Genomic DNA, 18,702 nt, shown 5'->3' with positions numbered 1-18,702 from the left:
TTATCTGAGCAAGAAAACTGTGAGGGAAGTCAGTTGGATCGTTAGATGACTGAGGGGTTTAAAGGGGCTCCTAGGGAAGATAAGGCCATTGCAGAAAGACTAAATTAATTCTTTGCTTTTGTGTTTACTAATGAGGATGCTGGGGAGATACTGGTTTCTGAGATGATTTTCAAGGGTGTTGAGTCAGATGAACTGAACCAAATCATTGTGAACCTGGAAGATGTAGTAGGTCAGATTGACAAACTAAAGAGTAGCAAATCACCTGGACCGGATGGTATGCATCCCAGGGTTCTGAAGGAACTAAAAATGAAATTTCAGATTTATTAGGTAAAATTTGTAACCCATCATTAAAATCATCCATTGTACCTGTAGACTGGAGGATGGCCAATGTAACCCCAATATTAAAAAGGGCTCCAGAGGCAATCTGGGAAGCTATAGACCTGTGAGCCTGACTTCTGTGCTGGAAAAAAAAATCGCAGAAACTATTCTAAAGATCAAAATTACAGTGTATCTGGGAAGTCTTGCCTCACAAATCCGCTTCATATTTTTTGAAGGGGTTAACAAACGTGGATAATGGTGAACCATTAGATGTGGTGTATTTGGATTTTCAGAAGGAGTTTGACAAATCCCTCATGAGAGGCTTCAAAGAAAACTAAAAATTCATAGGATAGGAGGCGATGTCCTTTCGTGGATTACAAACTAGTTAAAAGATAGAAAACAGAGTATTAAATAGTTAATTTTCTCAGTGGAAAAGGGTACACAGTGGAGTGCCTCAAGGACCTGTATTAGGACCCATGCTTTTGAATATATTTATAAATGATCTGGAAAGGAATAAAACAAGTGAAGTAATCAAATCTGCAGATGATACAAAATTATTCAGAGTAGTTAAATCACAAGCTGATTGTGATAAATTGCAGGAGGACCTTGTGAGACTGGAAAACTGTGCATCCAAATGGCAGATGAAATTTAATGGATAAGTGCAAGGTGATGCATATAGGGAAAAATAACCCATGCCATAGTTACACAATGTTAGGTTCCATATTAGGTGCTACCACCCAAGAAAGAGATCTAGGTGTCATAGTGGATAATCTTTGGAATTGTCAGCTCAGTGTGCTGTGGCAATCAAAAAAGCAAACAGAATGTTAGGAATTAGGAAGGGAATAGTGACTAAAACGGAAAATGTCATAATGGCTCTGTATCGCTCCATGGTGAGACCACACCTTGAATACTGTGTACAATTCTGGTTGCCGCATCTCAAAGATATAGTTGTGATGGAGAACGTACAGGGAAGGGCGACCAAAATGATAGAGGGTATGGAACTGCTCCCCTATGAGGAAAGACTAAAGAGGTTAGGGCTGTTCAGCTTGGAAAAAGAGATGGCTGAGAGGGGTTATGATCGAGGTCTTTAAAATCATGATGGGTCTAGAATGGGTAAATGTGAATCGGTTATTTACTCTTTTGGACAACAGAAGGACTAGGGGCACTCCATGAAGTTAGCATGTAGCACATTTAAAACTAATCAGAGAAAACTCTCTCACTCAATGCACATTTAAACTCTGGAATTTGTTGTCAGGGGATGTGGTTAGTGCAGTTAGTATAGCTGTGTTTAAAAAAGTTTGGATAAGTTCTTGGAGAAGTCCATTACCTGCTATTAATCAAGTTGACTTAGAAAATAGCCACTGCTATTACTAGCAACGGTAACACGGAATAGACTTAGTTTTTGGGTACTTGCCAGGTTCTTATGGCCTGGATTGGCCACTATTGGAAACAGGATGCTGGGCTTGATGGACCCTTGGTCTGACCCAGTATGGCAATTAATAATGTTCTTATCCTCTTCTGCATCCCAAAAAAGGTTGAGGATGTGTATTCTGGTGAGAGGAAGGTAGGCATAATTTTAGCTTCTGAAAACCATCATGAAGGTGTAAAACTGATGGATCATTGTGAGCAAAAATCATACCCTCTGAAAAATTCTATCTAAAATTGTCCCGAAGTTTATGACTTTAACCTGAGGGAATTTGGAGTGAATGTGGGTTCTTTGCCTTCTTCATAGCAGATTCAAATGATTGGTATGGCAAGTGCACCACACCAAAGCTTGTTGGGACTCTGTACTTGAGGTCCAATTTTCAAGCAGTGGGGTACCTGAAATACCCCCTGGATCAACGTTACTCTTCGTATCTATGTTCCTACATTCACTCTAAGAGTAGATTTCTTATACATATATCATCAGGGTTGTGCACTTGGTTGAGGCTGAGTGTGTGCCTTTTTAGTGGCAGGTCCCACATTTCTGAATAACCTTCCCAAGTAATTGCATCTAATAGACCCTGTTCAATTCAAAAAAGCACTGAAGATATTTCTTTTTCGGCAGTTTTTGAGGAGGACGTTGTCTAGTGTCTGATAATAGTATTCTGGCTTGTGATGAAGGGATCAGCAGGCCTAGGCTCTTACGCATCTACACTTTCTTCTGAGTTACCAGCAGTTCTCATGTCTCAGTATGTTTGTACTCTATTTGTTATGATTTTTAGTTCTTTTAATATGTTTCATGTACTTGTTTTTTGTTAATTTACTTATTTTTACTTTATATATTACCATTTATTGATATATCTTTCTATGGAATCCTCTTTGAACTATGGAATATGCTAAATACAAGTCGTAAATAAGTGCTTTTGATAGCCCTCTGTTAGGGAATTAAGAAGGGAAGAACTGGATGGTGAATTACCTAATTAAACAGAAACAAATACATCTCCACATGGACTAGGATCACATTCTTCAATTACTGTACTCGTCAAGGTCCCCAGAAACAAACAAAAATTGATGACCATGTACTTTTATTCCTGGGAGACACAGTGAGGACAATCAGTGGTGCTCTGCTGAGACAGAAGAGGTTCACTGAGCCCAGCATCCTCTCTCCAGAAGAGCCTATTCCATGAAGAGGGAGGCAGACACACTGTAGGCTATCCAGCTAAACAATGGTCAATGGACCTATCTTCTAGAAACATAGCCAAAATGTTTTTAAATTTGGCTAATTTACTAGTCTTTACCCATTCTCTGGCAGAAAAGTCCTTTTTTTTTTTTAACTGTTTAATACATTTTCTTCTCAGATATTGTAAATACCTTAAAACGGTGAGGAAGAAATAACTATCATCACTCTTATTATTTGGAGTCAGTATACCAACTGATTTACAAACAACTACAAGTGCCACAGAAATTTAACCCCTTTTATATTAAAATTTACTGTTAAATGCACAGATATAAAGGTTAAGAAAAACAGCGGAGTTGCTTACCTGTAACAGATGCTCTCAGAGGACAGCAGGATGTTAGTCCTCACACATGGGTGACATCAGATGGAGCCCCGATACGGAAAACTTATGCCAAAATTTCTAGAACTTGGCTTGATACACTGAGCATGCCCTAAACCACATGTCCTCTCCAATCTTAACATAAAATTAGATATAAATAAAAAATTCGGAAAAACCCAACTTCATGGATTGGCGGACGGGTTTCGTGAGGACTAACATCCTACTGTCCTCTGAGAACATCTGTTACAGATAAGCAACTCTGCTTTCTCAGAGAACAAGCAGGATGGTAGCCCTCACACATGCGTGAATCCCTAGCTAGAGGCTGCTCCCCAACAGACATCCAACCAGGTGCCAATGGACACAAAAAGGTGCTGTGTAATGGTAGATAGAGGGGGGGGGGGAGATAGTCTGAACTCAAACAGGCCCTAGGTGGGGAGAGCAGAGTTCTACACCTCAAATAAATTCCAAAGGACAGACTGGATAGGGTTGGCTGATGTAACAGTATGTTTGGCCAGACCCTAGTGAGATGTGAATGTGCGGCGAGAACTCCACGTCACAGCCTTGCAGATCTCCTCTACGGGAACTGCTTGCAAGTGGGCCACCGACACTGCCATGGCTCTTACAGAATGAACCTTGACATGACACCTAAGATACAGTCCCACCTGGGCATAACAGGAGGTGCAATCTGCTAACCAACTAGATAGTGTCTTGTTTGGCAACAGCAACGCCCAACCTATTCCTATCAAAAGAAATAAAACGTTGGGTGGACTGTCTATGGGTTTCTGTCCGCTCCAGATAGAAGGCTAAGGCTTGCTTGCAGTCCAAACTGTGCAGTGCTCGTTCGCCTTTGTGTGAATGATGCCTGGGAAAGAATTTAGGAAGGGCGATGGACTGGTTAAGATGGAAGTCCATCACCACCCTGTCATGAAAAAACTTAGTGCAAGGTGAATAAGTCACTAAGGCCTGGAGCTCGCTGACCCTGCACGCAGAGATGACCGCCATCAAAAATACATCCTTCCAGGTCAAGTAATTCAGGTCATAGGAGTGCAGTGGCTCAAAAAGAGCTTTCATCAGCTGAGCTAGTACCTGTTTGAGGTCCCAAGACAAAGGGGGAGGCTTCAATTGAAGAAGGCCCCACATGAATCATACTTCAATAGGCTGTACAGAGATGGACATACCATCTGCACCTTGGTGGTATGCGCCAACTGCACTGAGATGAACTCTTAACAGAGTTGGTTTTACCCAGCTTCTGACAGGTGTAGAAGGTAATTAAGCAGTTTTTGTGTGGGGCAGGAGAATGGATCTAGGGCCTTCTGCTCACACCACATGGAAAAACTCTTCCATTTCAGTCCATAGGACTTTCTAGTGGAAGGCTCTCTAGAAGCCACCAGGACCCAAGACACATATTCAGAGATTGAATGGTTGCAGAATTAACCTCTCAACATCCAGGCTGTGAATGACTGGGTCTAGAGGTTGGGATGCCAGCCTGTTCTGATATTACGTGATGAGATCTGGGAAAGTCCCCAGACTGATTGGTCTCTGGATGGACTACTCCCATAGGAGTGCAAACCAAACCTGTCTTGGCCAATAAGAGGCTATGAGGATCACAGTCCCCTTGTCCTCATAAAGCTTCAAGAGAGTCTTTGCCACTAAGGAAATCTGAGGATATGTGTACAGAAGACCCTTGTCCCAATGACAAGTAAGGGCATCCAAGGCTGGTTTGTCATCTGACCTTGACAGGGACCAGAACAGAGGCGACTTGCTGTTGCAAGGTAACATGAATAGATCTATGTCCAGGCTCCTCTAGAGGCAGAATATCCGATTCGCTACTCCCTGGTCCAGAAACCACTTGTGGGGCCTGAAGCCTTGATTCAGTCTGTCCACTACCATGTTCTCCGTCCTAGCCCGGTACTTGGCCCTGAGCACCATCCTGTGGGACAGGGCCTATGACCAGATCTGGACTGCTTTCTGACAACAGTAGGTACGATCCCATGTGTCCCTGCTTGCTGACATACCACATGGCTACCTTTTCCTTGGTTTGGATCAGTACAACTTTGTTGGACAGCCAATCTCTGAAAGCCCATAGCACGTACCTGATCGTCCAAAGCTCCAGTAACTTGATCTGACAACAGCTTTTCTGAGTAGATCAGAGACCCTGCGTACTGAGTTCACCTACATGAGCTATCCAGCCTAGGGTGGACGCATCCCATGGTTAGGACAATTTGGGTAAGAGGACTTTGAAAAGAGATCCCCCATTCCAGATTTGATAGTGCCAGTGACTCTGATGCAGTTAAGGAGGTTCTGCGTGGCCTGGCACCACTGCGACCTCAGGATCCATTGGGCTCTGCGCATGTGTAAAACGTGCCGAGGAAGTGACATGAATGGTTGCAGCCACATGACCCAACAGCCTCAGCACATCACGTTGACACCTGCTGGCTCTGCCTCAATGGTCGTCAGAATGATAGCCCTTTGACGAGGCAGGAAGGCCTTGGCCTGAGCCGTGTCTTGCAGGGCTCCTTTGAAGTCCAATTGAGTTGACAGGCCAAGATGGGACTTTGGGTAGTTGATGACAAACCCTAGTGACTCCAACACCCAGATGGTCAAGCATATGGACCCAATGGCCCCTACCTGAGATGTGCTCTTGTCCAGCTAATCATCCAGATAGGGGAAAACATGCATGCGCAGCCTGCAGAGGTGTGCTGCCATAACAGCCAGGCATTTTGTGAAGACTCGTGGGGTTGATGCTAGCCTGAATGGCATCACCTGGTACTGGAAGTGCTATTTTCCCACCACAAATCAGAAATACTTCCTGTGACTGGGGAAGATATCGATGCTAGTGTATGCGTCCTTTAGATAGAGGGAAAGTTTTCCACAAGGCCAAAAAGCCAAAGTGAGCTCACTCACACCGTGATGCTTACAGCTCCGCAGAAAGAGACTGGAGAGGGATCCCGAGTGGAAGTGTGGTTTAGGGCATGCTCAGTGTGCCAATTCAAAGTTCTAAAAACTCTGACATAGGTTTTCTGTGTCGGGGCTCCGTATGATGATATCACTCATGTGTGAGGACTACCATCCTGTTTGTACTCTGAGAAAAATAAATATTAAAAATAGATAAGGTGATGCCTTTTTACTGGACTAACTTAATACACTTCTTGACTAGCTTTCAGGAATTAATGTTCCTGAGGTCAGAATAGAATGAGCAAAAGATATTACCAAAAATATAAGTGACTCATAAAAGGCATTCCAGTTACAGAGGTGAAGAGTTCACTATCGGCTGAATTTTCGAATGGCCATATGCGCAAATATCGGCATTTATGCGCATGGCTGCGGGCCCTGTGCGCGCATTTTCAAGAGGGCCCAGCCATGAGCATAAACGCCAATATGTGCTCGATTGCAGGGCCTTGAAAAAGGGGTGGGCAGGAGGCCAGCTGGGTCAGCGGCCATTAGCTGTTGTCCTGGGGAAGCGCGCGTCAGCAGTCGGCCGGTGCACACAAGTTGCTTCTGCTCCAATGGAGCAGCAAGTACAAAAAAATAACAAAAATTCTTTTACTTAGGAGCAGGGGCCTGGGGAGAGGCCCGATTGCGTCGCTGCACATAATTTGGTAAAATCTCCCCCCACCCTGCGGCGTGGCCCATGGATTTTATAACATGCGCGCGTGCACCTTTTAAAATCTACCCCAAGGCAGCAGCTGAACTGTAAACATAACCACAGCCTTCTTCAGAATTTGTTTCAGTCCTTGTGTCCCAGGGTCATTTTGGTTTTGTATTTGTGTGGTATGTGGTTCCCAGCCTGTTAATTAAAAAAGGGACTCCTGAATGATCATCAAATTACAGCTGGATCCATGGGCACTTTTCTAAGGTCACGGTCCTTGCCCCAAGAGATTTAACCAGTAGCTTACAAGTCCTTCCTATGAATGGTGCGAGAGAGGCACAGTTCTCTGCCAGCCCCCAATATGCTTGCTCATACTTGGTGTTGTATCCTTCCAGAAACACAAGACTGTCAGCTATTAAACTACGCCAAAGAACAAAAGAGAATCACACCGATTTAGAACTAAAAGACTTAAACGGAGGTCATTTGGTTTTGGGATACTTTGTAAATGATTGCAACGATGTTCATTTACATATTAATTGTACCTGTCTAATGTCACTGTGTTCAAAGGGAAAAACAAAACAAACAAAAAAAAACAAAACTTTTCCAACTAGCAAAGTTTTCCCATATCTGTGTTCTGTACTAGAATTACTTACACAATATTTGGTGATCACACATTCCTAACCATTGCTCAGGGTACTTTGTAATAGATTAAAAAACCAAACACAAAAAACCCCAAGATCTTTTTAAAAGCTACAGTTTGCATGCTATTGCACATGGTTCCTTTCAGATTCTTTCCCCAGAAAAAAACCCTTCCTAATTTGGGTTAGAGAAAAAGCATGCAGCAGTGGGAGAAAAACTGTGCAAAGCACAATGGGTTCGTGTAACATGCTTTACAACTGTGGATGGACGAGTTCCAGTTTAACTTGGGTCAGGAGAGAAATTCATTTGGTGATCTGCACCATAAAACACGACAAAACTTAACAGTGTAACCATTCTGCTTAGGAATCGAAGACCTCAAATAACATTTTACAGCGTTCTGCAGATACAGATGAGCATCCCAAGCGACACACACTTTTACATTTGTTCCTTCAAGAATCCTGCTGAACAGTAATTTGAATCTAACATTTCCAAGGGGGCAGAGGCAGCTGTGCTCTTCGGAAGAATGCGGCATGCATTAGATGGGGTGCACCATCAAGGTACACGAAATGCCAGACCTGTGCCACAGTAATTACTTACCTAGTTTTATTAAGAATTCACGCTCTAAATCCTGCACTTGTCGGACTGATTCATCCAGGGAGTTGCAGAGTTTCATCTTTGGCCTTAATAGTTCCAAAGTGTCACTGATCATATAATCGATGTCAATAGGGAAAGGGTGATCTTTTGTCCAAACGTCTAGATTTTTCTTCCACCAAATATATCGCTGATTAAAAAAAAAAAAAAAGATAAAAATCAAAGTAACTTTTACTGACCACGTGACACACAGTATAAGCCACATTTCCATGTAGAAGGATCTACATTTATGCCACAGATAAGTCAATTTCTGCACCTCTAAAGGTTTGAGACTCATTTAACCTCCCCAGCCCCCTTTAGAACTTGCAAGCTCCTGTGCACCTCTACCCTTTCTCCCCAAAATAGTACATAACCATCTCCTGCATTATCTATAAATATTCATTTAATTCATATTTTGCTTCTGTGACTGGTCAGCCACTTCAAAGCAGATTACATTCAGGTAGAGTAAGTATTCCCCTTCTCCAGAGGGCTTACAGGCTAAGGGGGACCATTTTCAAAAGGATCTGTGTAAAAGTAGCAATCTTCAAAGCCATTTTATATGCTTAAAGTTCACTTGCGCCCATAAAACCCATTTTAAGCATCTAAATCCTTTTGAAAATTACCCTCTAAGTTTGTACCCGAGGCAGCAGAGGCTGAAGTGACTTGCCTAAGATCACAAACAATGTCAGTGTCATTTGAACCCTGGTTCTCTAACCATTAGGCTACTCCTCTACAACTTGAGTAAAGGCATGGGGCCGATGCATCTGACTAAAGCCATTATTTAATCATCAACATATACACCTACTGATCCTTTTACAAATCTGTTCCCCCTGCATAACCTGACCCTATGGCACTATGGGTTCATTTCACTGTAGACTCCCTTTTTTAAATATAGTAAACTGGCAGATTCCTCCTGCTCCAGTGGACTTCCAGCTCTGCTAGAATCATCCTCTTCTCGGATTATGGTATCAGAACCTTCATACAAAAACAATCCAAGAAAACGTCCCCTTTTTTAAAATATATCATTAATACTCAAGTTTATATCGGTCCATCGTACTAAGCACTACCTGTCAAAAGACCTTCAGTGCTTCTCATAATCAGTCCTGTTACCACATTTTTTTTCTTTTTTTTTTTTTATCCTTTTTGCATATAAAATTGTTATCCATCTTATCTTATAATGCCGCTGTTGTGTTAGATTTCTTTCAGTTCTCCTGACATGTGCCACATTTTGAGACTCTCGTCTACATCAGGGGATATTCCATAAGTATTTTTCGTGCAGCATTTTATCACTTTTTTTTGTTTTATATCTTTTTTATTTAAGATTCATAATTGGTTATTTGTTCATAAAGAGTGGTTACAAAAGTTAACAGGTGTAACAAACTGGACAAGCATAACATATGGATGTCAGTAACTATAGCAGAACCAGTGAATAAATAATCCAATATACAATGCGAGTGCTTGTAGACATTCAGTAGTTCATAGTCAACCCTAGACACACTCAATCTGGAGCAAACCAGGTGCTATAAGATCCATAGCATACTTGTGAAGATAATTTGGAATATACCTTTAGAGTATGCCATCAATGGCATATACTTGAACCTTGAACTTTAGATATGTCTAATGTCTTTGTCTTTATTCCCCTCTCCCTGTGCCCCCCTCCCCTACTAGCTCTCAATGTATGTTTTTAAAGAGAAACTGTGGAACAATCATAAACTGATCCTATAAAAAGCAGAATACATTTCTCAACAAGAATTTACAGGAAGGAATCCCATAATACATATCAATAACCAATTTTGAATGTCCCATCATTAATGATTATGATCGTCCTTATGGACCAGATGGCAGGTACTGTAATGAGTAGACTATGTTTCGGAGTAGAGAGCAGTAAATATTTTCCTGATCTCCGCCGACTGCAACGCCAGAAAAGGGTCCCATAGTTTCTTGATTCTTTGTCGTTTGGGTGCAGTGTCTTAGTCGAAATAAAGTCAAAGGTAGCTAATTTTAACATCTTATGTAACCAATGCTGATATGCTGGCGCTTCCGCGGAAAGCTAGACACACAATATAGTGTGCTTTGCCATTAGAGCTGCCAGGTCAAAAAAGCATTTTATCACTTATTTTTAGACGCCATCATCCTCACCAGAACCAGAGGATGATGGCATCTAACAATAAGTAATAACATGCTGCACGAAAAATACTTATGGAATATCCCCTGATGTAGACGAGAGTCTCAAAATGCGGCACGTCGGGAGAACTGAAAGAAATCTAACACAACAGCGGCATTATAAGATAAGATGGATAACAATTTTATATGCAAAAAGGATAGAAAAGAAAAAACATGTGGTAACGGACTGATGATTAAGCCAGCAGTGCTTAGTACGATGGTCCAATATAAACTTGAATATTAATTATATTTAAAAAGAGGAATGTTTCTTGGATTGTTTTGTGTATGTATGGCATTTTAAGTGACCCTGGTATATAATCATAAGCCTTCAACCATAACTGCTTGGGGGATTTCCCACATTTTTAACCCGTGTGACAGTTTTTGGTCAAAGGCCACATACAATATCCCCCAGTGACCACAGGGTGTCTTGTTTTGTGATCACTGGGGCTCTGTGAACGAGTAGAAGCTGGGCTCGGGAACAGAACTCAGGTCTCCCGCATGGTGGTGCACGGCACGGACACTAAGCCCACCCCTGCTGGAAAGGAGTTACATAGCGTGGTCAATCAGACGGCTTCTTTTGGCTCCCTCTAGCTCTTATTTTATGATTTTCTGAAACTCTACATTAGAATTAAAATGGACAGGAAGACATAATCTACCCTTCCTTCTCACCCGCACACTCCAGGCATAGTAATAGTTCCTTCCCTCTCCCTGGCATCATCATCATCCTGCCTCTCCCTGGCTTCTTCCACCGCAGCTTCAGTCCTCCTCCGGTTTCTCCACCCCTTTTCATTTTACTTATTATTTGACTTATATTCTGCCTTTCAAGCACTTCAAAGCAGATTACATTCAGGTACCATTGGTATTTCCCTATCCTCAGAAGGCTGGCAACCTAAAGGCCTGATTTTCAAGAGCATTCACATGCTTAAAACTGGGCTTTTCGTGTGTAAATAAATGCACTTTACCAGCACTAAGTGGCTTTTGAAAATGACTATATGTTATGTTATATTGTACCTGAAGCAGTGGAAGGTAAAGTACCTTGCCTAAGATCACAAGGAGAGGCAGTGGGATTTGAACCCTGGCTTCTCTGGCTCGCAGCCTTTGCTCTAACCCCTAGGCGGCTTCAGCAGTGATAGAAAAGATTCACAGCACAGGACCAGAGCAAGCCCCTTCTCCTGCACGGGACTCCTGTAACCAAGACCCCCTGTGCAGAGCCTGCTGGAGCACTTCTTCTCACATATATTGTGATGTATTTGTCTACTGGTTTTATTGTTTTTATTGTGTATGTAAATTGTAAACCGCCTAGACGGACACGTAAGTGACCCCATGTGCGGTATATAAAAAACTTTTAAATAAACAAAACTTTTAAATAAATGTATCTATTTTGCATTTTGTAAACCACCTAGAAATTCTGAAAGGTGATCTATAATTTTTTTTTTAAATAAGACAGACAAAACAATTACCTGAAAATATACAAGGAAGCAATCCAGTTTCCGTTTGCTTGAGCCTCTGTCAAAGTACTGCCCACAAGTATCAAGGATGGTACACACCAGTCGAATTCGGAAGAGATGCTCTGGAGGGTCCAGTGGACTTGCACTACCATCAGGATTCACACCAAATGACGTAAATGAATAGAGAGTTCGAAATATAACTGCAGACTCTACCATTCGATAGTTGTAAAGCTCTCCTAAGAACTTGGCACTGCTGATGCGGCGCTGGTTAAATTTGGGCTGATTAACCTAAAACAAGAAGCCATTCACATAAAGCTGGGAAAACGTTTGTCCATACTAAAAAACCATACATACCCAAAATGTTAATAAAGCAGCAACAGCATCGTAATAAAATAGATTTAAGGTTTCATCCTGTAGACCCAGAAGGAAGAGAAAGCATTAAAAAAAAAATCAGATCCTGCATTTGGAGTACAAACAGTCCTTCATTCTGCTTTACATTTCTGGAAGAAATTCTTACTCAGCAGCTCTCTTCATTAGGACTCTACATAAAATTATGCACACACGGAAGTAGGACAGCGTACAGCGTGAGTGACCACATGCGTAACCAGAGTGGATTCTGGGAAGGAGAATTTAAAAATTGGGGGTGCAGTGCACATCCTATTTCCTAAGCAATATGAAAACTTAAAAATGGCTATGAGGACAAAAGAAAGAACAGGGCCCAGAGAGGACACAGCAGTCTAAGCATTGCTTGGGACAGGGCAAAAAAGCAGGGGTCAGACGCAGCGGGGTGAAAGCTTCTAGGCTCGTCTACATGAAATGCAAAGGGGCCAAAAAGAGGAGTACCGTTTAACATTCATAAATGATATGGAAAAGAGAGCAAGTGAGGTGGGAATATCTGCAGAAGAGACAACATTATTCAGAGTTGTTACAGGAGCAGCAGATTGTAAGAGACTGCAGAAGGGCCTTGTGAGACAAGGACTGGGCATCTGAATGGCAGATGAAATACACATGGAAAGTGCAAAGTGACGCATCCCAACTACATGTACACAGTGCTGGGCTCTGCAATGGGAGTCACCACCCAGGAAAAGGACCTTGGGGGCACTTGTAGACAATACATTGAAATCCTCGGCTCAATGGTCAAGAAAGCAGATACAGGGTTAGGAATGATCTGAAAAGGAATGGAGAATACAATGGAAAATATTATACTGCCTCGGTATCGAGTACTGTGTGCTGGCCCGGTCACCATCTCATAACAGCCATGGCAGAACTAAAAAGGTGCAGAGGAGGGCGACAACAACCATAAATGGGATGAAACAGCTCTATGACCACAGGCTATTCAGCTTGCACAAGTGACAGCTGAGAGGGGAAATGATAGAAGTTTATAAAATCAGGAGCGAGGTGGAATGGGTTATTTACCTTTTCAAAAAATACTAAAAGAAAGGGAGCTAACAACTGAAACTGACAACAAAGTGCAGAAAGTACTTTTCCACTCAGCACACAATTCAGCTGTGGAATCTGGTGCCAGAGAACATGGTTACTGTAACTAACAGGGTAGGGTTGAAAATGTCTGGACAAGCTTAGAGGAAAAGTCCATAACCCATTATTAGTTAGGCAGACTAAGGAAAGCTATCGCTATCCCTGGGAGTGAGGAAGAGGAAACAGATCTGCTGGGTACTTGTGACCTGGACTGGCCATTGCTGAGCTTGATGGACTTTAGTCTGACCCAGCATGGCATGTCTTATGTTCTTAAAACTGGCAGTAAGCAAAATTGCTTACCTTGTAATAGGCGTTATCCCAGGACAGCAGGATGTAGTCCTCACACATGGGTGACGTCACTAGACGGAGCCCTATCATGAAAAACTTTCTGTCAAAGTTACCAGAAACATTTGACTGGCACATGAGCCCACTGAGCATGCCCAGCATGCCATGATCCCTCGAGCCACAGGGGTCTCCCTTCAGTCTCGTGTGTAGCAATAAGCGTTAGCAAAAAATACAATAATAAACGGATCGGCCCCAACTCCGCAGGGTGGCGGGTGGGTTTCGTGAGGACTACATCCTGCTGTCCTGGGATAACGCCTATTACGGGTAAGCAATGTTGCTTTATCCCAGGACAAGCAGGATGATAGGACTGATATGGATCCAGGCTGTTTGTGGCCAGCTTTGCTAAGCAAGGGCAAGCTAGAGATTGAGGGTATTGTTCAGACCATTCGGTATAGGGGTTAGGTAATGTTCAGACCATTCGGTATAGGAGTCACCTTTGAGACAGATTGTCCAAAGGCTGATAAGTCCGGTCAGCGTAACGAGATGCCAACAAGGTCTTTCACAATGCGGAGGACAGGAGTGCATATCAACTCTGTACCAGAAAGAAAGAGGTGACGAGTCTGTCCCGCAGGGGAGCAGTGCAGGTCCCAGGGGTGTCCTAAGAGGTGCAGGGACCCCCAAAGCCAACCAGTAAGAGAACTGTAGCAAGGAAGTCCTGTCTGTCTGAACTGGAAGGGAAAAAAGCGAACACCTGCCAGAAAGGCTCTTCTTCCTCTGGATAATCGAGTAAGCAAACTCTTGAGTTGCTAAGACACGTCCAGGCCATCATCAGCAGAAAAGCAACTGTAAGGCCAACCTTAAAGAAGCCCAACCTAGACCGGAATGGCATAGATGCCAGATCTTTGCATGCAGTGGATCCTTGAGCACCCGCAATATTGAGCAAACTCCTTCACTGTGAAGGGGCAATTTGCTCCTGGCATTGTCTGTCGCCCAAGGATTACACAGGGCTCTGGTTTAGAACCCGAAGCATGGAGCGTTTCTTAATCGAGAGCATCGACGGAGGCATCATGGACGGCATTGACGGCAGCCCTGGCGGTAATGGGTATCGTGGATGTCCCAATCCCTCTAGCCCTGATGGACCCGGTGGAAGATCGCAGCAAGGACACTTGTGGGCATCGTGGGGCAGACAGAGGGAGAAAAGAGGGCCGCAATTCGGTTGGTAACCCGGGGGAACCGATAGTGAGGTGACAGGAACTGACCGGAAAACAGGGCATGGTACTCACTGAGCGTCGATGAAAAGTACGCGAAGGGAGACCCATGTAGGGAAATTATTTGTGAAGTAAAACTTCAAGTGTTTCTGTGAGGAAAAGTGTGAGAAAAATTCAGAGCTCCTAAACGCGAGGCAAACTGCAGCACGGAAAAAAAAAAAAAAGAGACTGAAGGGAGACCTGTCGAAACAGGGATCATGGCATGCTGGGCATGCTCAGCGTGAGAGTCAAAGTTTCTAGAAACTTTGACAAAAGTGTTCGTAATAGGGCTCCACCTGATGACGTCACCCATATGTGAGCACTACCATCCTGCTTGTCCTGGGAGAACTACATGTACTTGGTCTGTACTATAGAGTATCACTAGTATAATACTAATGCAAAGCAGGATTCCCTTGATAATCTTGTGTGAATCTCAGTAATGACCCCTTCTCCACGACTTGCAAATTATCCAAGAGCCTTCTGATAAAACACTGTTTCTGTAAGAACATTTTAGTGATTGTGTTTATGTGAGCTCCATTATCACCGCGAGCCATTTCTGCAAGATATACTAATCAGATTGGTTGGATAAATAATTTACAGTGCTTTTATAATACTGCAAACTGCTGTTACAGGCAGTTGGCCGCAGAATTATCATCTTGTAATAATTTTTTTTTTCATTTTTGTTCCAGAACATTACACATCCCGAGAAGCATTAAACACTGTGATACATTAATCTAAAGCAAAAAAACAGGCATTAACTTGCCTTAATGACCTATGCTGTGGAGGGATTTTAGTTTATAATAATCACATTGCAAACGAAGCTGGGCTCATCAGTGCAGTCTGTTTCATCCCCTATCCTATGGAATTTAGGAATGTGTGTTTGATCTAAAACTAGTCCTAGGCTTCCTAGGATGATAATCCATAACTGGAAATTTAGGTAATCCGATAACTGCAGCATCATTCCTCATTAAGAGGAATCATGTTAATGAAGCTCGGCCAGCTCACTGATGGCAAACTCCAGCTGGTTTCTGCATCACATGTGTTCACATATCTCTCATGATATTCACTGATGAAATCCTGAAAGATTCATTTCTGCAGTTTGCCAGCTTGGCTTAGTTTTCTCTATAGTATAAAACACTCTTTAATCAAACTCCTTACTACCCCCCCCCCCCATAATTTAGCCAATTTGAAGTCATGCCCACCCCCAAACTCCCAAGAAATGCTTGTACAGTTTGTTATGACAACTCAATTTGCAATGCACAACCGCAATAAAGGAGAAAAGAGTTGCTTACCTGTAACAGGTGTTCTCCTAGGACAGCAGGATGGTAGTCCTCACACATGGGTGAATACCAAGTTTGGGAGCAGCCTGCAGCTTATCATAGATCCACGTCACTGAATCTGGCGCCAACGGGTGCAACAACTGAGGTGATGTGGAAAAAAAACTAGGGAGAAGCCTGGCCCAAAAAATTGGGCCCTAGGCAGAAAGAGTTGGGTTGTTTCTCACTGAGAGTTTCCACAGGACAGCCTGACCAAAGTTGCTGTCCCTACAGTCATCTAAGAAACATAAGAAAATGCCACACTGGGTCAGACCAAGGGTCCATCAAGCCCAGCATCCTGTTTCCAACAGTGGCCAATCCAGGCCATAAGAACCTGGCAAGTACCCAAAAACTAAGTCTATTCCATGTTACAGTTGCTAATGTCAGTGGCTATTCTCTAAGTCAACTTAATAGCAGGAAATGGACTTCTCCTCCAAGAACTTATCCAATCCTTTTTTAAACCCAGCTATACTAACTGCACTAACCACATCCTCCGGCAACAAATTCCAGAGTTTAATTGTGCGTTGAGTAAAAAAGAACTTTCTCCGATTAGTTTTAAATGTGCCCCATGCTAACTTCATGGAGTGCCCCCTAGTCCTTCTATTAACCGAAAGAGTAAATAACCGATTCACATCTACTCGTTCTAGACCTCTCATGATTTTAAACACCTCTATCATATCCCCCCTCAGCCGTCTCTTCTCCAAGCTGAAGAGTCCTAACCTCTTTAGTCTTTCCTCATAGGGGAGTTGTTCCATTCCCCTTATCCTTCTCTGTACCTTCTCCATCGCAATTATATCTTTTTTGAGATGCGGCGACCAGAATTGTTCACAGTATTCAAGGTGCGGTCTCACCATGGAGCGATACAGAGGCATTATGACATTTTCCGTTTATTCACCATTCCTTTTCTAATAATTCCCAACAGTCTGTTTGCTTTTTTGACTGCCGCAGCACACTGAACCGACGATTTCAATGTGTTATCCACTATGACACCTAGATCTCTTTCTTGGGTTGTAGCACCTAATATTCAGTAATGGGCTGCGAACATGTGGAGGAAACTGCATGTCGCAGCCTTGCAGATGTCGGCCATGGGAACTGCATGCAAATGGGCTACCAAAGATGCCATGGCACGGACGGAATGAGCCTTGTCATGGCCTCCAAGTTGAAGGCACGCCTGCATAGAGCAGAAGGAAATACAATTCGCCAGCCAGTTGGATAACGCATGCTTGGTGACCGTATCTCCCAATCTGTTCTTATTGAAGGAGTTGAAGGGTTGTGTGGACTGTCTGTGGCCTGCTGTTCGCTCCAGATAGAAAGCCAAGGCTCTTTTGCAGTCCAGGCTGTGTAGAGCTGCTCGCCGTAGTGAGAATGTGGCCTGGGAAAAAAAAAGACAGGACAAATGACTGGTTGAGAGGAAATCAGTCACCACCTTAGGCAGAATCTTAGGGTTGGTGCGAAGTACCACCCTGTCGTGGAAAAATTTCATGTAAGGTGGATATTTACCAACGCCTGAAGCTCACTGACATTGCGTACCAAAGTAACTGCAACCAAGAAGATATCCTTCACGTCAGGTACTTCAACTCACAGGAATGCAGTGGCTCGAAGGGATCTCACATGAGACGAGCCAGAACCACGTTGAGATCCCAGGACACTACAAGAGGCTGCAGGAGAGGTTTCAGTTGAAGCATCCCCAACATGAACTGGCTCACCACAGGATTCATGGAAATAGGCGAACCATCCACTGCATGGTGGTATGCCCCGACAGCACTGAGGTACACTCTGACAGAGTTGGTTTTCAGACCAGCATCGGAAAGAGATGACAAGTAGTCCAACATCTTGGGAGTGGGACAAGAGAATGGATCCAATTCATGACACACCAATGAACCAGGGTTAGAGTCCCACTGTCGCTCCTTGTGACCTTGGGCAAGTCATTTTACCCTCCATTGCCTCAGGTACAAACTTAGATTGTAAGCCCTCTGGGGATAGGGAAATACCTACAGTACCTGAATGTAATCCACTTTGAAGTGCTGAAAAAAGTACGAAAAGCGGAATATAAATCTAAATAAATAAATAAAATGAAATACCTCCTCCACTTCAGAGTGTATGACTTCCTGGTGGATGGCTTTCGAGAAGCTACCAGGACTCGAGACATGTCCTCAGAGAGGTCAAGGGGCCGCAGGACTAACCTCTCAACATCCAGGCCATCAGACAGTACCTGGAAGTTGGGATGGCGCAGCCTGCCTCGATCCTGTGTGATCAGATTGGGGGAGGGCCCTAGATGGATCAGTTCCCTGACTGAGATCCCGAAGGACTGGGAACCAAACCTGTCTTGGCCACCAGGTGGGGGCCAAAAGAATCATGGTCCCCCCCCCCATCTTGGTGGAGCTTCAGGAGAGTCTTCATCACCAGCAGAAGTGGGGGATATGCATACAGAAGGCCCTTGTCCCAATGGTGGGCAAAGGCACCTGAGGCTGGTCTCCCAATCCCCCTGTGTAGGGAGCAGAAATTGCTCATCTTGTTGCTGCACAGGGAGGCGAAAAGATCCATGTCTAGCACTCCCCAGAGGTGGGGAAGGCGATCCACCATCACCTGGTTCAGGGACCACTCATGGGGGTG

The 18,702-nt window shown here is 43.5% G+C and overlaps 1 protein-coding gene across 1 annotated transcript in view; it reads right to left on the bottom strand.

The window, feature by feature from the left end:
- Positions 1–17,921, bottom strand: part of LOC115099014 (regulator of nonsense transcripts 2-like) — a 91,576-nt gene extending 73,655 nt beyond the window's left edge. The window contains exons 1-3 of the mRNA XM_029616254.1: positions 17,796–17,921; positions 11,778–12,053; positions 8,122–8,305 (exon numbers count right to left, since the gene is read on the bottom strand). Coding sequence (XP_029472114.1) covers positions 8,122–8,305; positions 11,778–12,053; positions 17,796–17,921 — 586 coding nt within the window. The remainder of the gene's footprint in view (positions 1–8,121; positions 8,306–11,777; positions 12,054–17,795) is intronic.
- Positions 17,922–18,702: the final 781 nt, after the last annotated feature.

This window comes from Rhinatrema bivittatum, chromosome 9, assembly GCF_901001135.1.
Source record: "Rhinatrema bivittatum chromosome 9, aRhiBiv1.1, whole genome shotgun sequence".
NCBI lineage: Eukaryota > Metazoa > Chordata > Amphibia > Gymnophiona > Rhinatrematidae > Rhinatrema > Rhinatrema bivittatum.
This window is presented reverse-complemented; position numbering and strand designations above follow the sequence as displayed.